The sequence below is a fragment of the Hemiscyllium ocellatum genome, chromosome 12, assembly GCF_020745735.1.
Source record: "Hemiscyllium ocellatum isolate sHemOce1 chromosome 12, sHemOce1.pat.X.cur, whole genome shotgun sequence".
Lineage (NCBI taxonomy): Eukaryota > Metazoa > Chordata > Chondrichthyes > Orectolobiformes > Hemiscylliidae > Hemiscyllium > Hemiscyllium ocellatum.
In genome coordinates, this window is record NC_083412.1 from 34,307,043 (window position 1) to 34,332,770 (window position 25,728).

Consider the following 25,728-nt stretch of genomic DNA (forward strand, 5'->3'; position numbering starts at 1 on the left):
CCTAGGGTGACGAAACATCTGGAAATTAATCTTCAAGCTCAGCGAGCAAACCTACATCCAAAACCTCAACCTATGCTACAAATCTTAGCAAAATTCGCTAAGTTTTACATATAGCTTTGTGAAGTAGGGGATCGTACAACACTTCTAAAGTGGTAGCCCTGCATCCAAACAGGTTATTGTGGATGTGCAGATTGAAATTAGAATTGAAATTTGCATCAACACTGCTTGGTTTGGAGGAAGAATTGCTGGAAAGTTTGATCAAAGTGTTGAAATTGATGGCCTTCATAATATTAATACGAATGCTAATCTGGATAATTATTGTATGAGGCTCAATTAAGACTGAAAATATAGGTAGAACAAAACTAACTGGTGCAGGCATTACCCATTTACACTACAGAATACTACACTTCATTTTGCAGAATATTACTAACAATAAAGATTCATATCACAATATTTGAATTAGAAGGAAATTGACGGTAATGATATTAAAACCGCCTTGTTTTACTGGATGGTAAGAATGATGTGAATGTTTGGTTAACCTACTGATGAGTGAAAAAAATACATTATCCTACAACATGAGGGAATAAAAAAATCATTCTGACAACACTTTTGTGCATTTATTCCCCAGTAGCTGATCCACAATAGCACCAATTAAGAAAAATAGGCAAGTTGCCACAAACCAGAAAGACAATTGGAGCATGGAGACTTATCTTAAAATAAATTGGTAAATAATCTTTTTTATATATTACCATTCATTTAATTGATAAATTTAATTGTGGAAAATTACTGATGCTTTTTAGTCAAGTGTTAATTCACATAAATATATCAAGATTATATTTTGGATTAGAGGCTAAGTGTACAAATATACTGTGAAATTCTGCTGTGATATTCAAATATTGCCACTTGCTGACCCTCAAAATGCCCTTGATTGGTGTATGGCGCTTTATCAGAAGAACAGCCAAACTGTCTCAAAAGAACGTCTCTCGACATAGTGGGCATGACGATTTGTTGCTTGAAGTAAACCACCTGTACTGTAAACAAAAAATGTAAAAGTTAGTAAATAGATTATTTAATACTATTGAAGAAAAATATAAAAACATTGCAAACATTGCCACGGACTTACTGATTCACTTTCAGAGCTTAAAAGCACGTTTTTTTCTAAACATAAGCACAATCAAATTCTTCCTCATTTTAACTTTAATTTTCAATTATAGATAAACATCACAAAGAGAAATACAGGAAGTTTCAGCTATATGATTGTCCATTCATTTGAATCCCAGAATACTTTCAAAGATGGTGTTAATCAGTTTTGCTGCACTGTGCACAAATTGTCTCTTCAGTGCCAGATAACGTTGATAGATATTAAAGGTTTCCTGGTCCAGATGATTTGTATATGATGTCAGAAGTAAGAATGAAAGATATACTGCCAAATTTTTATCTTGTTTCCATTATTTATTTACACTTCACTGATACTTGTCCATGTTTGAAAATCTCAACCTCACAGTAGAAATTAGTGCAATCTTACCATTCATATGCCGTAGTATCATAGTCCAACGAAAATTACTGCTTTTAGCATAATTCTGAATAGTAACGATCTACTTTTTTAAAAAAATATTACTGACTGATTTTAACAAGTTGTGGATTTTTCAGACAAAACAATTTGACAAGAGTGAAACATTTCAGAACTATCTGAAGAAATGAGAAAAATTAGAAAATAAAACTGAAGTCTACTAAAAAAGTTGAATGAATGACCAGAAAGAGAAATAAATTCCAAAGGGGTTAGAAAATTTTAACAATCCATTAGTAATGTTCATGATAGTGAAGAATAAGTGCAGTTCTTTAAAGCCAAGTATTTACATTTTTGCAACGTTTCAATGTTGGAGAAAAAGTTAATTGCTTTGTCATTATTCAAGCAAACTACTGAAATTATGCAGCAGCACAGGTGTATACTGAAACACTAATTTAAAACATTTGAATTTTAAGACTTGTAAGGTAAAGCAATCAGATTGAATTAATGAATGTTACATTTGCCTCACACTTGATTATGACCAACTTCTTAAGGAAACCTACTTTTATTTATTAAAAGTGAAACCTTTATTTATCTTCTCAAACAACAACAACCAGGATCAAAGTGTTAGCTAAAGACATTTGACATCAGAACATTCTATACAAAAAAGTAAAAGGATCAACCTAGTTTTATTATGATGGATTGGTTCAATTTTGATATTGCAGCCTTTCAAATAGGCATGTAACAGAACATATTAGGTGTTTATTGAGAATCACTCTCACCCCCAAAACAGGTGGTAGAGCAAACAGAAAGAAGAAACATGAAAAATGGAAGATTTTTATTTTAATGAAGGTGAACTAGAAGGAAAACAGTACATTTAAATTTTAAAAATTAAGGACAAATATAAGATGTGGATAAGGAGGTAAGTGCTGCAAAGGTTTTTGTGTTTTTGATTAAAATTTCCCTTTAAATATTTATGTTAGTTAAAATAGATTGATAGTTGTTGCACTGACAAAAAAACAAATACTATTTGAATACCTTTAATGCAACAATAAATCAAATGTGAACTTAAAGCTTACAAGTTCATTAGCCCACCAAGAAAGTGAACCAGATGTGTGTTTCTGAAAAGCAATAGCTTCAAGACTATTGTTAAAATCCAGTTGTGTACGATTTGAGCCAATGATTTTAGCCTGGGTCTTTAGACTACTGGTCCAATAATATTAGTAGTTCACCACCACACCTCGCAAAAAGAAGAAATAAAAAGCTTTTGTAAAGTACAAGTTGCAAAATTAGCATTGCATTTCCATTTAAGCTATGCAACCTGTTGCTTCAAAGTTGCAAATTCTCACAAGGGAGCAAAAAAACTGAATAAAGATATGGTTTTAAAAATTCAAAGGAGTTGATGTCAGATTCGCATACCGTAAAATGGTGAAGTTCGTGTATATCAGAGAGAAAACTGAGGATAGATTTCAAAACCCAACTGGTCCATGAATGGTTTTCAAAGATGGGAATAAGTCACCCATAACTGGGCTTGTTTACACATGACTTCATGCTTGCATTACTGATTACCTCTTAATGCTAAGGTGGACTATACATGCTGTTAACTCATTTAAAAATGGTCACCGTTTACAATTTCATTGTTTGTGACATTGTGACAGGAACACTCCCTTATGAGGTGCGGGATTTTCCAGTGTTTGAACTGCAATTCATTCTGCAATTATTCTAAGGTGAAAGATTTAAAAGGGACTTAAGAGGCAACTTTTTTACGTGTGTGACATATGTATAGAACAAGCTTCCAGAGAAAGTGGCGGAGACTGGTACAATTACAACATTTAAAAGGCATCTGAATAGGAAGGTACATGAATAGGAAGGGTTTAGACGGATATAGGTCAAATGCTGGCAAATGGGATTACATTAATTTAGGATATCTGGTTGAATGGGTCAGTTGAACCTAAGGGTCAGTTTCCATGCTGTACATCTCTATAACTCTATAAAACAGAGGAAAAGCATAGTATATACTTGCCCTATTAAAGAATAATACATAACATAAAGTTGTCTATGATGCATTATTGGTGAAAGGAATAATTATTAGAAAAAAATATAAAGACCTTTTGATGTCCACAATTCTCCTGATACCAATATGGAAGCTACATCTCGAAAAAGATTCTGATTACTGATATTATTGACAACTTTTAAATTTGTTTTTCAAGTTTAAACAACTTACCAAGCAGGCTGAGTGGAACTTTTTTTTGCAGGTTCTGCAGGCTTTCTTCGGAAGCGAATAGTTCGAGCCATGGATTACTGAGAAGCAGATCATGCATTCCTCTGTTCCTTCAAATCGTTTGTCAACATTGCTCTTCCACAATGCAAGGCCTTCTATGATGCTACCATTCTATGGAAAAGCCATATGAAGTAATAAAACTGTACAGTTAATTAGGAATGTGCCAGAAACTACAATAATCTCTGTAAGTAAACAAGTTTTGAAACCATTTTAAATGGGGCCAAATGGCATACTCCTACTCTTGATGTCACTACCAATCAATCAACTTCTCATTTTAATTGAGGTTCGTGGGAAGGACCTATCTGCTCCAATAAAGTGGGTTGGTATTTTAAATATTGTCATGAGGTTTCATTGTTATTCAACATTTTGAATTTAACTATGGAAAGCCAAGTTTCCCGAAGCTCTGAAAACTTAGCAGTTACACACATGTGGTTTGTGGAGGTTCAATGTTTTTCCCCTTATATAGTGGATTCCATGTACTCGCCTGAGCAATTTCCCAACATCAGAAAACACCCACCCACTACCACCCTGCCATTTCACCCAACAACATGAGACTTTTGATCCACATCCTTGGATTGCACTTCCTCACTTCAGATTGGCTCATTCTCTCCTGCTTTCCCATCCAAGTGGAAACCAAGCCTGTCAGTCAGGCAGTTTCTGGGTAAATAACCTGTGGATGACACTATCAGATGGTAAGATGTAAGAGCAGATGTAGGGAATGTAGCACATTGAGCCATCGAGTCACTGTTGAATTATATCGTAGCTGATCTGATTCTTAATTTCATTGTTCTGTCTGTCCCCCATTATCCATTGCTCATTTTAGATCAAAACTCTGCAGAACTCTGGGTTGAGTAAATCCAATGAAAGAGAACGCCAAAGACTAACTAGCCATTTGAGAGGTGGAATCCCTCAGCTCAGCTTTAACTATTAGGTCCATCACTGAAGGTGTGCAAAGAAAAAACATTTCCTTGGGATTTAAAAATTAGATAGTTTATGGGTTTGTGCTTACTCTGGCCACGCAGTTTCTTAAATGTGTTTACTCACCTTACAGAAGCATTATAAAACATAACCAAGGCAAAAATATTATATTGAAGATTTTATATACCACGTATATGCAAATATTGTGCTATGACCACATTAAAAGCAAGTAGTTTGATTTTACAAGGCTCCCAGAATCACACTACCTGACATGATAGTTTTGTAACTTTGCTTAAAGATAAGACTTTTATTCTTTTATTCTCCTGACCCAATTTTTTTTTTGCAAAATTATTTAGTTTATAATGAAATCTAATTTTTTTTGTTAATTCCTACTGATGATTAACAGCTGTACCAGAAGGTCTCTAAAGAACAGTTCATTGATCAGGTAGTAAGTGGCCATGAGCAAGGCTCCCTTTTCTTCTCGTGGTGGTTGAGGCAATATTACATGTGGTCTCAGCAGTCTATTGTCTAAACAGCCTCTGTTCATGTGAGAATCTCAAGATTAGTGGGCGGCACGGTGGCAGTGGGCGGCACGGTGGCACAGTGGTTAGCACTGCTGCCTCACAGCGCCTGTAGACCCGGGTTCAATTCCCGACTCAGGCGACTGACTGTGTGGAGTTTGCACGTTCTCCCCGTGTCTGCGTGGGTTTGCTCCGGGTGCTCCGGTTTCCTCCCACAGTCCAAAGATGTGCGGGTCAGGTGAATTGGCCAAGCTAAATTGCCCGTAGTGTTAGGTAAGGGGTAATATGTAGGGGTATGGGTGGGTTGCGCTTCGGCGGGTCGGTGTGGACTTGTTGGGCCGAAGGGCCTGTTTCCACACTGTAAGTCTAATCTAATCTAATCAAGTGCTGGCAAATTGTTTAACTCTATTCCCATCTGAAGCTTCACACACATTGGAATTGAGGTCAAGAGCTGAAACACTAGCTCATTTTCTGCTCTCTAGTTCAAGAGCACAAAATGTCCAGACTGTTGTAAATCTTAAATTTGTTAGCTCAGTTGAGACTAGGACCCCACTTTTTGCCAGGAGGGAAAATATCTCTGCCCTGAAGTTTTTCCCCTGAACTTGGCCTCCCTTATGTTTACAGGATTAGGACTGGACAAGCTGTGGTTTAAAAGACCAGTTGTTATCCCAGAAATGAGATTTGAGTCCCCGGAGTATGGAGATTAGAACAGGTAAGAGCATGTTTGTCGTCAGTGCATTTCATTTTGGATGGCCAAGATACCCCTTTGGAGAGTGAAGTACTCCTGTGGGCATAGTCCGATAAAACCTTTGGCAATGATCTTTAAGGGCAGGGGTGAGGCTGGCACCTGGTATCTTTTTTGTGTAGGGGTGGAGGGGGAAGGGGGAGGGAAAGATTCTGGGCTCTCCAGAAAATTGTGCACAAATGGTGCAGAAAACTTTTGGGACTGTTAAACATGTCAACCTGTCAACAAGTGTCAAGGTCTCAAAATACATAAGTTACTAATGGAGCAGAAACAGAACTGAACAAATAAAAACTGTGGCCACAACAGCAGGACACAGGCAGAGAATTCTGCAGCAAGTAACACCTCCTGACTCCTGTAAACCTATCCAGTCATGTCAGGATTGTGATAGAATACTCTCGACTTGCCTGGATGAGTGCGATGCTACCACCACCAACACTAACAAGCTCAACACCAACCAGGGCAAAGAAGCCCAATAGATTGGCACCCTATCTAACACCTTCAACATTCACTATCAACATACAGTGAATACTGTCTTCAAGATGTACTGCAGCACCCTGTCAAGGATAATTAGGCATAGGTAATAAATGCTGGTCTAACCAGTGGCATTCATATCCTTGTGACTGAATATAAGGTTATGATAACAATATTTCCTCAATACAGTGTAGACCGCAATCGATCTACATTTTTTCTGGCTTAGTGCATGGGTACTTGTAGAAAGCAGGGATTGCAAATGCTGGAGATCAGAGTTGAAAAGTGTGGTGTGGGAAAAGCACAGCAGGTCAGGCAGCATCTGAGAAGCAGCAGAGTTGTTGTTTTGAACATAAGTTCTTCATTCGTAATGAAGAGTTTATGCTCGAAATGTCGACTCTCCTATTCCTCAGATACTACCTGACCAGATGTGTTTTTCTAGCACAGCAATCTTCAGCATGGGTACTCATGAATTTTTAAAATTCATTCTTTGGGTATGGATATAACTAGCTCGGTATTAGCTATTCCCAATTGCCCTTGAGAACTGGTGGTGATTTGCCATTTTGAACGTTTGCAGGCTTGTGCTGTAGGGACATCATGCTGGTAGGGAGAGAGTTCCAGAATTTTGACTCAGTGACAGTGAAGCGATTGTAAATTATTCTCATATGTTTGTTGCCCTTGAGGTCATGGGTTTGGAATGTGCTGTCTAAAGATCCTTGGTTAATTGCTCACTTTCCACCCATCAGACTTTATGGAGTGAAGGAAACAAAAGATGTACCAAAGATATACTAAATTAGATGGCAAAATTTCGAGGTTTTCCTCCACTATTATAACCTACCAATAGTAAGCCAACATAGGCGACTAAATATCTGTATTTGACTAACGGATGCACATGTAGCTCCTTAAACTCTCATGCTCCTGCGCACTGTGTTAACATAAAAACTATTCTTCTTTTAATATGAGTCAAAGGTTCTAGATGTACAGTGAAATCCAACTCCAAGTTCCCTTTAAAGGTGCTTTTACTTTCCACAAGTGTCCCCACCTCAAATCTTAACAAATAACACGATCAACAAAATCCCTTGGAGGCGACAGCAATCTCAAAAACTGATGAAATAAGAAGTACACACACCATCTTTGTCCACTGGATGGTTTTACAGTGTGCATAAAGTGGTAAGGAAATGCTAATACTTAGAACAAAAAATTAACATACTATTTATTGTGAATTCTCTACCTGGTGTCAGGTTTGTAAATCAGCATGTATAAAGTTCAGAGTTTTCCCATGATTTGATTGAACCTATACTGCATTTCACCATTTTTAAAAACTGATACCTTCAAAAACGGCATAACCCTAGGCAGACTGAGGAAATTTATTAACAAACAAAAAGGAGGGTTGATGTATATTCCAAATGTAGGCCTTGCCATGCATTTTGGAGCTGATAAAAAGGGAGTTTTGCTGTCATCCAAGGGGAGTAATACCTTCTCAGAAAACAAATGCAAGTGTTAAAAAGATCCTAAAACATGGCACTGTTAATATTTTAGGAACCTCCATAATGTTAGGATTACTCCAGTCAGCTTAAAAAAAGATTCCTGATGAAGGGCCTTTGCCTGCATTTGGTATGCTTTCCTTTATTGGTCAAAGTATTGAGTACAGGAGTTGGGAGGTCATGTTGCGGCTGTACAGGACATTGGTCAGGCCACTGTTGGAATATTGTGTGCAATTCTGGTCTCCTTCCTATTGGAAAGATGTTGTGAAACTTGAAAGGATTCAGAAAAGATTTCCAAGGATGTTGCCAGGGTTGGAGGATCTGAGCTGCAGGGAGAGGCTGAACAGGCTGGGGCTGTTTTCTCTGGAGTGTTGGAGGCTGAGGGGTGACCTTACAGAGGTTTACAAAATTATGAGGGGCATGGATAGGATAAATAGGTTTAAGTCTTTTCACTGGGGTCAGGGAGTCCAGAACTGGTACAATTGCAACATTTAAGAGGCATTTGGATGGGTATATGAATAGGAAGGGTTTGGAGGGATATGGGTCAGGTGCTGGCAGGTGGGACTAGATTGGGTTGGGATATCTGGTCGGCATGGACTGGTTGGACCGAAGGGTCTGTTTCCATGCTGTACATCTCTATGACTCTATGACATAACCTTATTAAAGGAGCAGCATCGTCACACCTGTGTAGTTTAGACAGATTAAAAGTAAAGAAAAGAACGCGTCTCATGCTTTAGCCCTGGATACAACATGTGTAGGCCACAGGAGAAAATAATCCTAAAATATTAAGAGAAACAAGGGAAAGGAACACTTGAAATCAATTTTCAGTAAAAGTCAATCTTGTTATTAATGTAGGTTAGTTTGAACAGATGTTAAAATAACCAATAATGTGTGATCTTACAGTACCTGAAGATTAAGAAATGTATTTAGCTGCAACATCCAGTGGCGCCACTGCTGGACAGCCACACCAACTCGCTTCCCACTTTCTACAGTGATTGATCCAAGTGGATAGTTTGTTGGTAACTGTATAATGAGCTCAATGAATATGTCATCCACAGAATACGTAGCAAGTACCTCTCGGGCCACAGGACGAGCTTTCACCTAATAAAGAAAACAATAAAAAAAGTGAATTAATTATTTTTTTTGAAATGCCAGCGCTTAGAACAGGCTATAAATGTACTAAAAACTATGAAAACGTGTTCCAGTGATCTAATCAAGCTTTTAAATGATCAAAGAAATGGTACAGATTAACTGCAAGGCAGAAGGATTCACTCATAATATTGACTAGAATGGCAATTTTGATCAATCAGAAATGCAAATCAGTGACTATCATGTGTTTCTAAGCACAATAGTAGGATCAACAAAGGCTAGTTGCAATGAAGGTTGAAGATTGATATTACGAACTAATGTCTCCGATCCTTTGGGAGTATAACTGGTAGAAAGAAAACATGGTAAATGCATCATGAAACTCGACATAGAACTCGAGGCATAATCATGTGTGGGCTATTTACAATTTATATTTTTAGAAAAAATAATTATAACACTTTTTAACATTAACTTCTTAGCAGATGTGGCGTCGATGTTGTTTGTAAAACTGCATTCACTCTAGGTTGGTTTGTTAGTACTCATGTGAAACATAAATGCCTGGTTCTTTGTAACACTGCCAAGAAGATCTGCTGTCTTGACATTGATTTTTGTAGTAACGACTGCAGTTCTCCGACTGTGCAAACAACTTAAAAATTAAATAGTATGTTACGAGCATAAGTGTACACAAATAATAATAACATACACATTGGTTGTCAGTGTGAGCTTGTTGAACAAATATTTAATATATGCACATATTTAATTTTGATGGAGTAGAGGTAGGGTAATAGAGATGTACAGCACGGAAAGTGACCCTTTGGTCCAACTCGTCCATGCTGACTAGATATCCTAACCCAATCTAGTCCCACTTGTCAGCACCCAGCCCATATCCCTCCAAACCCTTCCTATTCATATACCCAATGTTGCAATTGTACTAGCCTCCACCACTTCCTCTGGCAGCTCATTCCATACACGCACCACCCTCTGTGAGAAAAAGTTGCCTCTCAGGTCTCTTTTATATCTTTCCCCTCTCACCCAAAACCTATGCCCTCTAGTTCTGGACCCCCCAACCCCAAGGAAAAGACTTTGTCTATTTATCCTACCCGTGCCCCTCATGACTTTAAGGTCACCCCTCAGCCTCTGACGCTACAGGGGAAACAGCCCTAGCCTATTCAACCTCTCCCTATAGCTCAAATCCTCCAACCCTGGCAACATCTTTGTAAATCTTTTCTGAACCCTTTCAAGTTTCACAACATCTTTCCGATAGGAAGGAGACCAGAATTGCACGCAATATTCCAACAGTGGTCTAACCAATGTCCTGTACAGCCGCATCAAGACCTCCCAACTCCTGTACTCAATACTCTGACCAATAAAAGAAAGCATACCAAACACCTTCTTCACTATCCTATCTACCTGCGACCCCTCTTTCAAGGAGCTATGAACCTGCATTCCAAGGTCTTTTTGTTCGGCAGTACTCCCGAGGACTTTACTATTAAGTGTATAGATCCTGCTAAGATTTGCTTTCCCAAAATGCAGTACCTCACATTTATCTGAATTAAATTCCATCTGCCACTTCCCAGCCCATTGGCCCATCTAGTCAAGATCCTGTTGTAATCAGTGGTAACCTTCTTTGCTGTCCATTGCTGATATATAATCAGCAAACTTACTAACTATACCTCTAATGCTCACATTCAAATCATTTATATAAATGATGAAAAGTAGTGGACCCAGCACGGATCCTGGTGGCACTCCACTGAGGTTAAGAACATATAAAAATGGCAATGATAAAATTGGTGTCATAGTCCAGGAAAAATGACATAGCATTCCCACAGCTTATAATTGGCCTGTTGGTATAAATGAATTGTGTCCTCTGCACAATTTAGGTGGTTAAAAGAGATAATGCTATTCAAAGAGCAATCGTACATTTAAGTGACCCCAAATCTCAATCCATTTTGATATTCAGCACAGAAACACATAATTTGGCATTTACGCTGTACATGAGTACCACCAAACCAAACCAGAGTGAATGTAGATTTACAAACTACATTTACATCATACCTGCTAAGAGTAATATTAAAAAGTGTGATTATATATTAAAGTTACATTACAAATATTCCGACATATTTATGCCTAGAACTCCAAGTTGAGTTTGCATCCTTTGTCCCTGGCAGTGTGGGTGTCACATGTTGCTCATTTACTTTAGCATGTCACAGACTGGCTCTATATCAGGGTGCTGCTCCTCATAACACCGAAATATCAGAATTGAAACAAGTGGTGGTCCATGTTACCACAAACTCTTTCATCAGTTCCCCCTTATCATCATTTTGACATTACATCATTCTGATATCCTCAGTTATGTTTGGTGTCAAGTTGTGGACAGTGTATTATTATCATCAAGAAGACATGGCTCAGTGAATACTACCGTTGACACCCAGTCTAGTACTGCTATTAACACTGCAGTTGGGAATTTCTTTCCTTTGTTTTTATTTGGCAAAGTAAATATTTACCTTTAAAGTGAGTGAGACCATAGCTAATAGAACTATGTACTGGTCTCATCACAATTGACATCACTCCACAGTTCACATCTTGAAGCTGCTGAAGCAACACATTTTCTAGTCACTTTTCTGCAGCTGCGACATTTCACTTTTTGTTTGAACAGTGGATCCCTATGTTGTGATAGGACTTTCATTTGAGAAGCCACTCTTTCAGGAAATAAAATCAAGCATGCATAGTGTTTCAGCTCAATATTTGGCTTTATTATGTTAGAAAGGGTCACAGGGAAGCACACACTTTCTGAAGACAGCACAGATGTGTCTCTCTAACCTTCATCCATGTGCTTTCTCTCTCTCTGGATGGAACTTTGATAGCAGTCCTTCATTCTGTTAGACAGTCATACAGCATGGAAACAGATCCATTGGTCCAACTCATCCATGCCAACCTAACCAGTCCCAAACTAAACTAGTCCTACTTGTCTGTGTTTGGCCCATATCTCTCTAAACTTTTTCATATTCATGAACCTATCCAAAAGACTTCTAAATGTTGTAATTTGATTGCATGTAGCATTTCCTCTGGCAGTTCATTCTATATATGAACCACCCTGTGAAAAAGATGCCCCTCAGGTCATTTTTAAATTTTTCTCCTTTCACCTTAAAAAATGCCCTCTAGTTTTAAACTCCCATGCCCTAGGGAGTTGGGTAGACCTTGGCTATTCATCTTATCTATGCCCCTCATGTTTAATAACTTCTACAAGGTTACCCCTCAACCTCCTACGATCCGGTGAAGGTTCTGTTAACATCCAAGTAAATCTTTTCTAAACCCTCTCCAATTTAATAATATCTTTTCTATGGCAGGGCGACCATAACTGTACACAGTACTCCAAAAGTGGCCTCACCAATGTCCTGTACAACCTCAACATAATGTCACAAATGTGGGCGGCACGGTGGCACAGTGGTTAGCACTGCTGCCTCACAGCGCCTGAGACCCGGGTTCAATTCCCGACTCAGACGACAGACTGTGTGGAGTTTGCACGTTCTCCCCGTGTCTGCGTGGGTTTCCTCCGGGTGCTCCGGTTTCCTCCCACAGTCCAAAGATGTGTGGGTCAGGTGAATTGGCCATGCTAAATTGTAGGGGTATGGGTGGGTTGCGCTTCGGCGGGTCGGTGTGGACTTGTTGGGCCGAAGGGCCTGTTTCCACACTGTAAGTCTAAGTCTAATCTAATCTAAACTCGTCTACTCAAATGGTCTGAGCAACGAAGGCAAGCATGCTAAATGCCTTCTAACTACCCTGTCTACCCATGACGCAACTTTCAAAGAACCATGTAACTGTACCTCCAAGTCTCTCCATTCAACAATAGGGTCCTACCATTAACTGCACCATTAAAAGTCCTGCCTCGTCTGTTTTACCAAATTGCGACTCTCGCATTTATCCAAATTAAACTCCATCTTCACTCCTCAGTCCATTAGCCTAATTGATCAAGATCCCTTTGTAATCTTAGATAACCTTCTTCATTGTCGACTATACCACCAATTTTGGTGTCATCCACAAACTTAGTAATCATGCTCCCCGAATCCAAATTGTTTATATGAATGACAAAAGTGAACCCAGCACCAATCGCTGCAGAACACTGCTGGTCACAATCCTACTGTCAAGCCAATTTGTATCTAATTGGCAAGCTCTCCCTAAATCCAATTTGATCTAACTTTACTAATTATTCTCCCATTCACAATTTGTCAAAGGCTTTACTAACTGCAAGTTATTGGAAGAGAGTTTTGGGAGATCAGGGTGCAATACTAGAGAGTGCTGCCTCACCTTGAGCAACTTGTCTATTTTGTTCAGAGCACATTTTCGTGTTGAGGCTCTTCAGTCTTTGGCTTTCTTGCCACATTTGCTGCTGCACTTAGTTCTGATTAATTGAAAAGTTAACACTTACAACTAGTTAGAGGGGCCTAAAGATCAAAGGTAACTGCATTCTAAACAAGTTAACATCATAATGACATGGAGGCGGCAACTTGGCTCAACAAGTCCACGCTAGTTCTCTGTAAAGCAATCCAATAAGGTCCAATCCCTGCTTCATCCCTAAAGCCTTGCAAGTTTAGTTCTCTCAAATGCCTTCCATTCAATTTTCTTTAGAAATTTTCTTTAGAAATCATAATTGTCTTCCCTTCTTTTATTTCTAGAGAGAGGAAGCTCCAGATCACTTTCAATTGCTGCACAAAGAAATTCTTCCTCAGGTTGTTTTGATTTTCTTGGCTAAAACTTAACATTTATGACCATTAAGATGTTTTTGCATCATCAGCTGATGTCAAGATCTTTTCTCTGTGTACCTTGTCTAAACTGTCATTGTCTTGTACATCTCCATCAGATTTCTCCTGTCACAACCCAGCTTCTTCAATCTAATCTTGCAGCTGAAATCCCTCCTCCTTGGAAGTTTACTGTTAAATCTATACTACATCCCTTCGAGGATCCTCACAATCTAACTCAAGTGTGGTGACTAGAACTAGGTATATGCAATACTCTAGTTGGGGCCCAACCAGAGATTTATAAAGGTTCATTATAACTTTCCTGCTTTTGTACTCAAAATCTTGATTTATGAAGCTCACAATCTCTCAAGCTGTCCAGGCTTCAACAATCTGTGCATGTGAACGTTTCCACGACCCTCTGTCACTGTACATTCTTTAGAACTGTTGCACGAAGACTATATTGCTTCTCCCAAACCTTTCTGCCAAAACGCATCACTTTCCACCTGTCACTGGTCTGGTCCATTCTGCTAGCCTCTCTTTTTTGCCTGTTGCTAATATTTAAGAGCTGACACTGTGAATAATAGCTGGCGTGCTTAATACATTATAGGCAGTGTCTCGGTAATTGACAACATAAATTATCGCAAGTATAGCTTTTCATACAGCAAAATTGAATTTTGAATACATTAAAAAAAAATTACTAACCACCATGCTCTTGAATGACTGTGTACTGGTTTGCACAGCTGAAATTTCCTGTGAAGAAAGGACACTGCTAACATATCTACTTGTGTATTTATCCACTGTGCTGGATACACGCTTGTCTTGATTATTCCACCAAAGTCGAACTGTGGCTGGCAAGTCTTCCAATACGCTGTAATACACTGCACAAGCCAACTTGGGAATCTCTGTGTCCAAGGTTTCTGTCTCTAGCAAAAAAAAACCTTATGTCTTAATCTAACACTAAGTAAAGTTGTCTTGAAAACTAAAAATCAAAATTTAAATTATTTAAAAACAAAAAGAGAGATGGTTAATACATAAATATCTGTAGCAGATTTATTTAACACAACAACAGTCTGTTCTCATAAGTGCCTTTACTGTCAAAATAGATCCTAAATGGCTTCATAGGAGTGTAAACAGACTGGAATAAATAACCATCACCAAGCCAAAGAAATCTGAAGCAAAAACAGAAATTGCTGGAGAAACTCAGCAAGCCTGGCAGCATCTGTGGACTGAAAGCACAGTCAACATTTCAGGTCCAGTGACCCTTCTTCAGAAGTGCAGAAACATTAGAACAGGTGACTAAACTTTGATGGAAGGTAACTTTTAAGCAGTATCTTAAAAAAGTGGGAGGTTCTGAAAGAAAATGAAGGAGGATGGGCCTACACAGCCAAATTTTAATTAAGCTGCAAGCTGAAGCAGAGATGGTGATAGAGAATTATTGCACAATGATAAATGATTGTTCAAAAATTAAAAATCATGATTATTTAAAAAGAAAAGGAGCAAAAAACAGGTAACTATAGACAAGCTAGCTTAATGTGTTGAATTGGAAAAATGTTAGGGTCTAATACAAAGAATGTAATAGCAGAGAATTTAGAAATGCATAATATAATCAAGTAGAGTTAGCATGGTTTCGTGAAGGTGAAATCATGCCTAACGTGTTTACTAGCATTCTTTGAGAAGGTAAGAAGTGGGATAGATAAAGGGGAAGCACTGGATGTAATTTTTTTTTTCCAGAAGACATTTGACAAGGGACACACAGAGTCTGCAAAGGCATAAGGCAGGTTAGGTAAGTGGGCAAAATCTTGACAGATGGAATATGTGCAAATATAATGTGAAAACTTAAGATTATGCATTTTGGCAGGAAAAATAGAAAAACTATTAGTCAAATGGAGAAAGACGGCAGAAAGCTTTGGATCAGAGGGATTTGGCAGTCCTTATCCACAAATCACAAAAAGCTAACATTTAAGTTCAGCGGGTAGGAAGGAAGGCAAACGGAAAGTTAGACATTATTTCGAAGGGAATGAAGGCTTTGTTAAAATTACACAAGGCACCAGTCAAACCATAGTTGGAGTACTGTGAATAATTTTGGGTCCTTTATCTAAGGAAATGCATTCTAGTATTGAGGTTGTGGGCGGCACGGTGGCACAGTGGTTAGCAATGCTGCCTCACACGACATTGCACATTCTCCCCGTGTCTGTGTGGGTTAGGTGAATTGGACTTGTTGGACCAAAGAGCCTGTTTCCACACTGTAAGTAATTTAAATGTGGAAAAGTTAGTCCAGACAAGGCTCACTAGGCTGACACCAGGTATTGAGAAAATAAATTTTGAGGTAAGGGTGAGTAGTCTGGGCCTGTACTTGTTAAAATATAAAAGAATGAGGGTCAACGTTCTTGAAACATAAAAGATTCTTAATGGACTTGACAGGGTAGTTGCAGAAAGATTGTTTATCTTAGTGGGAGTGCCAAGTGATAGAAGGTATAATCTCAGAATAAGGGTTGCACATTAAAGACAGAGATGCTGAGGAACATCTTCTCTCAGTGAATATGTGGAAATCTATATGACAGAAGGCTGATGAGGCTCGGACATTAAGTTATTCTCAAGGTCAAGAGACAGCCTTTTTAATCAGTAAGGGCATCAAGGATTATGGAGAAAAGGCAAAAAAAGGAGTTGTAGATTAATGATCTTAATGAATGGCAGATAATACCCAATGGGCTGAATGGCCTACTTCTGCTCCTATGTTTTTTGGTCTTCTAAAGGAAGGCATTTCATGGGAGTCCCACAATGTTATCAACAGTCCAGATAAAGTAAATTACTCAGTCCTCTATATTTATTTAACCATCAACCGTTGGAAAAATCATAACATAATGTCAGGGAATCTTTGAGCAAATGTCAGTGCTGCTTTAATGGATTTTAGTGTACATTTCTTTTATCTTCATTTCTATTTATACCTTTGAGAAGAATGGCATGTTTCTCACTGAATAGTGTCCGTTGACCTTTACTGGTAGAATCAGCACTCTGTCCAGAAACAGTTGGATTTTCTGGCATCAATCTGAAGAGATGTTGCAGTAATTTGTGTAGGCATTTACTTTTGCGAAGATAAGTTGCATATATGGCCCGCAACTAGAGAACAGAAAAAAAAGTCATTCCATACAAATATTCGATATATGTTATCTTTGTTCCCATCATCTTGCCAAATAAAAATGGCGATGCAATTACAATTATTTCAGGTCGGTTAAATTATTAATTTTTAAGTGGAAACGGTAAAATCATTTATTTGCTTTAACTGGATTATGCTACTTAACTTTATACAGTAACAATGGACAGTTCTATAATTTCAGAGATACTTCTCAGTGATTCAAAGATTAGATTAGATTACTTAAGAGTGTGGAAACAGGCCCTTCGGCCCAACAAGTCCACACCGACCCTCCGAAGAGCAACCCACCCAGGCCCATTCCCCTACATTTACCCCTTAGCCTAACACTACGGGCAATTCACTTAACCTTCATATTTTTGGACTGTGGGAGGGAACCGGAGCACCCGGAGGAAACCCACGCAGACACAGAGAAAATGTGCAAATTCCACACAGATAGTTGCCTGAGGCAGGAATTGTGAGGCAGCAGTGCCAACCACTGTGCCACTCATGCCACCTGTGCTAGATATTACACTAAATACTTAGAAAACATGATCAATACATATTACAGTTTGCATCAGTTTGTGAGTGGGAAAACTCACAAGACTGATGCATTGCATATGGTTCAGTGAAGAACAGGAAAGGAAATCTTAAGACATAAAATCCCAAGTTATAAGAATAGCTTTGAAATAACAATTTTCTTTCCATTGATTAGATAAAGAAAGACACACTTCAACTTCTAGCATTAAAAGTGTATACATTGCAGTTTTAATTTTTTTTAAAATTGTGATCACATATGCAAAATGCATGCAAAATTAATAAAGTTCCAAGTGAAAGATTTAGAAAACATATTTGATTCCCATTAAAATCAGTTTGTACTTTGTCATGAATTGCATGAATGCATCTTGCTTGCTCAGTAAACAAAGTGAAAAGGTGCATCAATATACTGACTTTCATGTCGAGAAAAAGATTGCATTTTTTAAGTGCAATCTTTGTTTTAATATACAGGTAGTTCTGGGATAACTCATGTTTCGGCAGTGCGACTTGGCTATAGCGTCACTGACGAATTAGAAAACGATATTTTTGAGAATGCTTACTTCTGTTCACAATAGCACGATTCCAAGAGGAATCAGTTCGCGTGCTTCGTTCTGCACTGAAAATTCCATGCCATTCTGCGCATGCACCTGAGTCCACCCCATTCTGCGTATGTGTGATATCTGCACCAGCCTTCATACGGTTCTGTGCATGTGCAAAGTCAGCGCTGTTTTCGTGCTGTGCGCATATGCTCTTTCAGAGGTACTGTACAGAGAGCAGCTTTCTTACATTTTTAAATGTACTGTGTTAAATTTCATTTTGATTTGTTAACAAATATGATTTCAACCTTCATTCAGGCTGTGCTATACTTTGCGTTAAACTTTTGAATGATTTTTGAGCCATCGTGAGTGATATTTTTTGCGGGTCTGTCCCAAGCCCACTTTTCCCATAGATCCCACAATTTCTATTAAGTGATTTTCTATTAAGCAAGGTTTCGTTGGAACACCACTATGGCATTATAGGAGAACTACCTGTAGGAAATGCAGGGAACAGGCTTTGCACAGCAAGGCTTGAATAGCAGCAATGCAATAATCTGGATAATGAGAATGGTTGTGGAATAAATGCTGACTGACACACTGAGGAGATCTCTCTTCTTTTTCAAAAGTGCCATAGGAGATTTTTGTGCAAATCTGAAAGATGAGTCTCAATCTGCTTTTGAGCATATTAAAATAAACATCGATCATAAAGAACAAAAGAAGAACAAAGACAGAAAAATCTGTAAAAATAGTGTAGTCAACAATTATGAAGAATCATTTTGGTCATATACATTTCAGGCCTGATCCAGACACAGTGGCACCTTCCTGTCCAGATATGGTCTGACCGGTTGTGTTCCCAATTTTCTACATCCTACAATGTAGGGAAATAGATGGTGACACCTTGCAAAATTTCCATATTACAGAGGAGGAAGTGATGGATATTTTGAAACAGATAAAGGTGGATAAATCCCAGAACCTGATCAGGTGTACCCGAGAACTCTGTGGGAAGCTAGAGAAGTGATTGCTGGGCCTCATGCTAAGATATTTGTATCAACGATAGTCACAGGTAAGGTGCTGGAAGACTGGAGGGTGGCTAACGTGGTGCCAGTGTTTAAGAAGGGTGGCGGACAAGACAGGGAACTATAGACTGGTGAGCCTGACCTCGGTGGTGGGCAAGTTGTTGGAGCAAATCCTGAGGGACAGGATGTACATGTGTTTGGAAAGGCAAGGACTGATCAGGGATAGTCAACATGGCTTTGTGCATGGGAAATCATGTCTCACAAACTTGATTCAGTTTTTTGAAGAAGTAACAAAGAAGATTGATGAGGGCAGAGTGGTAGATGTGATCTACATGGACTTCATTAAGGCGTTCGAAAGGTTCCCCATGGGAGACTGATTAGCAAGGTTAGATTTCACGGAATACAGGGAGAACTAGCCACGTGGATACAGAACTGGCTCAAAGGTAGAAGACCGAGGGTGGTGGTGGAGGATTGCTTTTCAGACTGGAGGCTTGTGACCAGTGGAGTGCCACAAGGATCAGTGCTGGATCCTCTACATTTTCATCATTTACATAAATGATTTGGATGTGAGCATAAAAGAGGCAGTTAGTAAGTTGCAGATGACACCAAAATTGGAGGTGTAGTGGAGAGCGAAGGAGGTTACCTCAGATTACAGCAGGATCTTCACCAGATGGGCCAATGGGCTGAGAAGGGGCAGATGGAGATTAATTTAGATAAATGAGGTGCTGCATTTTGGGAAAGCAAATCTTAGCAGGACTTATACACTTTATGGTTAGGTCCAAGGGAGTGTTGCTGAACAAAGAGACCTTGGAGTGCAGGTTCATAGCTCCTTGAAAATGGAGTCGCAGGTAGATAGGATAGTGCAGAGCATTTGGTATGCTTTCTTTTATTGGTCAGAGTATTGAGTACAGGAGTTGGGAGGTCATGTTGCAGCTGTACAAGACATTGGTTAGGCCACTTTTAGAATATTGCTTGCAGTTCTGGTCTCCTTCCTATCGGAAAGTTGATGCGAAACTTGAAAGGGTTCAGAAAAGATTTACAAGGATGTTGCCAGTGAAGGAGGATTTGAGCTATAGGGAGAAGTTGAATAGGCTAGGGCTGTTTTCCCTGGAGCGTCAGAGGCTGAGGGGTGACCTTATAGAGGTTTACAAAATTATGAGGGGCATGGATAGGATAAATAGACAAAGTCTTTTCCCTAGGGTGGGGGAGTCTTGAACTACAGGGCATAGGTTCTGGGTGAGAGGGGAAAGATGTAAAAGAGACCTAAGGGGCAACATTTTCACACAGAGGGTGGTACAGGTATGGAATGAGCTCCCAGAAGAAGTGATGGAGGCTAGTACAATTGCAACATTTAAAAGTTATTTGGATGGGTATATGAATAGGAAGGGTTTGGAGGGATATGGGCCGGGTGCTGGCAGGCGGGACTAGATTGGGTTGGGATAGCTGGTCAGAATGGACCGAAGGGTCTGTTTCCATGCTATATATCTCTATGACTACAAAATGTTTATTTAGTGCCAATTTTCCATTACCACATGTTGCGAGTATGATTTGTAATTTTAAACAATACGATGCATTTACAAAACACGGTAACATGTTGCAGAATACTTGCACTCTAACCCCCATATCTACCTCAGATGGAGATGCTTTGAAAAATGTTAGAAGAAGCTTCCATGTAAGCAGATATCCCAGAACAGAATAATAAGCTTCACTTAGTGGTTTAATATCTGTGTGCTCTCCAACTGGAATGTTGTAGAAAATATTCTCCAAATCTTCCTCCCGGATACCAATTACTGACATAAGTGCTGCAGGTGGTGATCTGAAAGGAGAGAAAGGAAATCTTAAAAGTCTATACAAGATTAGCATGACCACTACCTTAGGGAAACTGTTAATTGGCTCATCTGACCTTTGTTTATTTATGACAATTTCAAGAGTAATTTGAGATTAGAACCTTTCACAAGAAAATAAATAAGGCTCATTTCATGGAATAATGGAATTATAATTAATTTGTAGTGTTCATAGAACAAAAATACCCTGAATTAATTAATCAGCAACAAACTGCTTAGTACATTCATGGGGGTTTTTGTAAAGCTCTGCAAAACAGTAAAACTTGGAAGGCAAATGCATATTCATGCTATAGTCACAAATAAATAACCAAAATATTCTATCCACTTGAAGGTTCTTTTGGTTTATACTCTCCCTAAATTTTGTGTGATCCTTAATGTTGACAACAATAGCACATTTAAGTGTTGGAAATGATGAACTATCACAAAACAGATTCCATTACAGGACAGAAACTAACTTAAACAACAGCTCTATCCATTACTAGGACTTGCAGGAACTTGAAGTAGCTCTAGGATGGACTACAGTAAGATGAACTCGATTCTTAGCAGCACTTAAAGTCTAAGCATTTTCTTCACCAATTGCTAAGAATATTGGAAAAACAATGAAAAGCAGTCAAGAGGTCAAAGTTACTTCAAAAACATTGCTCTGAGAAAGAGTTAGGCCATTACTCACAAAACATATTCTTCTTCATTCCCATTATCATCATACGATTTCAAATATTCATTGTCAAAGGCAGGTAGTCCTGGCATTAACCTGAGGATTACATTCGAAAGCAAATCGGTCAGAAAGTTTGTTATTTTATTCTCAGAATGTGTTATTTGATCTGCTAACTTGTTTTTTGCCAGTATTTTTCATTCTTACTTCAGTTTTACATCATTCATAATTTTTGAAAAATGATTATCCCCCTTCCAGAACAAGGGAAAAAAAACATATTTGAATTTGAAGTTCATTTTCATATGTTTGTCTTGTTTAATATAAGTATACATTACAAGGCTAAACATCATAAATACTTTTATGCATCTAAAGTTTATTTTAAAATCAGATTCTTGCTTCCTTATTTAAAACATAAAATTAGATTTAAACAAAAAAGGTTTCAAAATAAATTGTTGCCTTTATCATTGTGATATCATACACTGGGAGGTTTTCCAAGGAGTGTTAGGACAATCATAACCTGCCTCAGCCATTTCTCACTGTAAATGCCTGAATAAATTACTGTTTATGGAGGATGTTTTAACAGAGCAAAAGGCAAGACAAACACCACTTTCCACCAACCACTGTTGCCTCAGTGACAGCTGTAGCAATTGTTAGAAAAATAACTTCCAATCTTAGCTGGTTTGCTCAGGTAGAAACTGAAGAGCAGCTAATTGCTGCACAGGCAAGTGAAAAGTCAACAGGAAAGCTAAAATGTACCACTCTTGCATACACTCCGGAAATATTCTGGGAACAGACTCAAACAGCCCAAGGGACAGTGTAAAAGAAAATCAATCTTTAATTGGGAATGTACTGATAGCTTGTTAAAGAATATTCTATTGCACATTTAAAAACATACTACTCTAGTCAGCAAACGGAAGCCACTGACTGGAACGGATTCATATTTATGTCAGCAGGTGTACTGTTGCAGCAGAGTACCAAACACATTCTCTGAATGTAGTGTTGAGATTAAACACTGACAATTGCTCTGAGGAAGATGGCACTTGGACAAGCCAAAAGGGTTACACCTGAACAGAGCTCATACAGAAATCCTGGCGGGGTATTATGCTAGTGCTGTTGGGAGGACATTAAATTAACTTGGCAGAGGTGTGTGAACCAACAGAGTGTACCAAACAGGAATATCAGGGACCACAAGATGCTTGGAAAGATGAATACCAGTGGTATAGAGAATAGAAAGTCAAGGTGTGAAGTCTTGAGAAAGTAATGAAATCTAAATCAGAATGACAGTAGATGGTCAATACACTGAGTACAGTAAATAGGATTGGGGAAAGAAAAGGGCAGATTGCCATATGGAAGGCTGATGTTGCAGCAATAACAAAAACCTTGCTGAAGAATAGTAGGGTGTGTGCGTGTGGCGCCAGGTGGGTTTACTGGGTGTTAAATATCCCATGGTACAAGTTGTTCAGAAAGGATAGGAAACAAAGGAGAGGAGGAAAGGTGGTGACGTTGGTCAAGAAGAGCATTGCTGTGCTGGAAAAAAGATGATGTCCGAGAGAGTTCAAGGACCGATCAATTTGGCTAGAGTTAAGGAACAAAAAAGAATGCAAGTATATGGATACAGAGGAACAAATCTGCAGGGGTACTAAAGGACATGCCAGTACAGAATAGTAATAAGAGAGGACTTCAACTACCCGAAAGTAGACTGAAATAGTAACAACGTAAAGGTCAGTGAGGGGCAAACATTCCTAGATTGTGGTCGGGAAAACTTCCTGCAGTAATGTGTGTCCAGCCCAACAAGAAATTGTGCATTCTTGGAGGTAAGGTGGACCAAACAAATCACATGACAGAGGGGCATCACTTAGAAGATAGCGATCATTGCATCAAATGGTTTAGGATCACAGCAGTAAAGGATGACAAGCAATCCAAAATAAGAATCATTAAATAGGGAAGAGCTGACTTTAATGGAGCAAGAATAGCACTGGGCCACTTTGACTGGGACAAAAGGTAGACATGAAATACTGTAGCTGAACAATGGAATTTCTTCAAAGTGGAGACAGCTCAGGTACAACAGCCTCTCCCTCCAAACCTGGCAACATTCTTGCAAATCTTTTCTGAACCCTCTCAAGTTACACAACATCCTTCATGTTCATGTTTAAAGTTTTAGATTTTGTTAAAAAGGTAACAGACTAGGTTGACAAGTGCAATGCTGTTGATGTGGTGTACAGACTTTCAAAAGACATTCCATACAGTGTCATACAAAATACTTGTGAGAAACGTTATAGCTCTTGGAATGATTTTGGCAGTAGCGATATAGATACAAATTGGCAGAGTAATAGGCAAGTGTAGTGGTCAATAGATATTTTTAAGACTGGAGGAAGGTGGTAAATAAAGATCAATGAAGTAGTGTGAGATGATGTATTTTTGTAGGAAGAAAGTGGACAGACATAGAAAATGGGGGGTTCAATATTTAAAAGGATGCAGGATCAGAAGGACTTAGGTGTATATGTGTATAGTTCATTAAAGGTGGCAGAACACGTGGGGGGAGCAAATTATAAAATATACAATAACTTTGCTTTATTAACATGGGAACAGAATACAAGATCAGGGAGGATATAGGTTTGGAATGCACTGCTGGAAATGTGGTGGAGACAGGTTCAATTAAAATATTCATGATGGTATTCGATGATTATGTGAATAGAAACAATATGTAATGACATGGGGATAAGGCAGAAGAATGGTACCAAATCATAAGAGTTCATTGGATAGCTGATGCAGACACAGTGGCCTCCTATAACAAGTCTGTCAATCACTATAGAGGTAGCTCTTTGTCACTTGGATAGTAATCAGGCAGGGCAGATCGCAGGGTCTGACATGAAACCTACCTGATTTCAATGGAATGAAACCTAAACAGCTTCTTTGCAGGTAATGTGATCTGCCCAAAGATATAATGGTGTTATAAAGCTGAAAATCTAACTTGTAATTCCTATATTTTAACCGTACATAAATCTATTCTTTTTCTTACTTGTGCAATATAAGGTAGATTGTAATTTGCACAGGCCGAGTCTTACAGAGCAGCAATGGAGCCAAAGTGTTCAGGATTGACTGAAGCTTATCAGGTAAATTAGTCTTCTGACCAGCAATGAACTTATGTGGCAAACTGTGATTCATCAGCTGCTTCAATGGAATAAGTGCAGAAGCTTCACCCAAGGCTGTTAACAGACACATTGATGAAGGGAGAAGAATGGTTCCTTTGCACTCAGCTGCACAGAAAACAAAAATAAATATTAAACAAAAGGAAGTGAACCTTGTCAATTGATTTTCTTCTCGGCAATACTTTAAACATAACAATCTACAGCAAGAAGAAACAACATTTGGCATGTTTTCTTAAAATTCAGAATTACTAGTCACCCCTGTATCTGCACCTCAACTTTGTATGATCTCAAATTTTGACCAGTGTTGAAGATTAATGATAGCCTAACCCAGAAATCAGAACAAAACTCTTGTCTGAATATAATGGCTACGGGATACACCTTATGCCATCATGTAAATTATTCTTTCTCTTCAGGTTTTAAACAATCAAAACATGTTTACCAACTTGAGACGGGGGATTTGAAACAATAAATTATTCAATTAAACATTATGTAGAAGAACAGACAAGAGATATTTATAACGTTGAATAATGTATTTCCAAACACTGCTTGAATGATGAAAACAACAAAGAAACAGGCTCTGCCTCTCTCTCAAAGCATGAATCATTAACCAGAGTCACTTATAGTAAACGTGCATCAGCATGACTCTTTCTGATTTACCCGACTGGCTTTTAAAACACAAGTAACTTTTTCCATGTTCTTGTTCTGTGTTTGAAAACTGCCTTGGTCTTTCATTTTGGTTAAAATCACAATGTAAAGAATTAACAAACAAAGACATACAGACATTGGTAGAACCTAGGTTTTCAATTCAGAGAGCTGTGTGGGAAAGGAGACATAGTTTGAAAAGTGTGAAGTGTTTACGCAACTAATGGGTAATATGTTGTAGAAAAATTGTGGGGTGAGGGGAGAGAAGTTGAGTGGAATGCATGGTACATGTGCCCCACAGCAAACTTTAAAATGATATAGATCAGGAGATGTTAATGGCAGAAAACAGCTCAGCTCAACTGAGCACAAACCCAGGCAAACAAGACACTCTGAAATAGATTGGGGGGGGGGGGGGGGGGGGAAACAGAATCAAAACAGAGGATGGAATTCATGGCCAGAGTTGTGAACTCAATGTAGAA

General features: G+C 38.6%; 1 protein-coding gene across 3 annotated transcripts in view; it reads right to left on the reverse strand.

Moving 5' to 3' along the window:
• The window catches only part of ltn1 (listerin E3 ubiquitin protein ligase 1), a 151,855-nt gene continuing 126,127 nt past the window's right edge, over positions 1-25,728 (reverse strand). For all 3 annotated transcript variants that reach the window (XM_060833496.1, XM_060833494.1, XM_060833495.1), the window contains exons 23-30: positions 24,478-24,715; positions 21,477-21,557; positions 20,592-20,778; positions 16,692-16,863; positions 14,449-14,669; positions 8,831-9,025; positions 3,732-3,899; positions 1-1,031 (exon numbers count right to left, since the gene is read on the reverse strand). In XM_060833496.1, the coding sequence (XP_060689479.1) occupies positions 969-1,031; positions 3,732-3,899; positions 8,831-9,025; positions 14,449-14,669; positions 16,692-16,863; positions 20,592-20,778; positions 21,477-21,557; positions 24,478-24,715 (1,325 nt within the window). In that variant the 3' untranslated portion in view covers positions 1-968. The remainder of the gene's footprint in view (positions 1,032-3,731; positions 3,900-8,830; positions 9,026-14,448; positions 14,670-16,691; positions 16,864-20,591; positions 20,779-21,476; positions 21,558-24,477; positions 24,716-25,728) is intronic.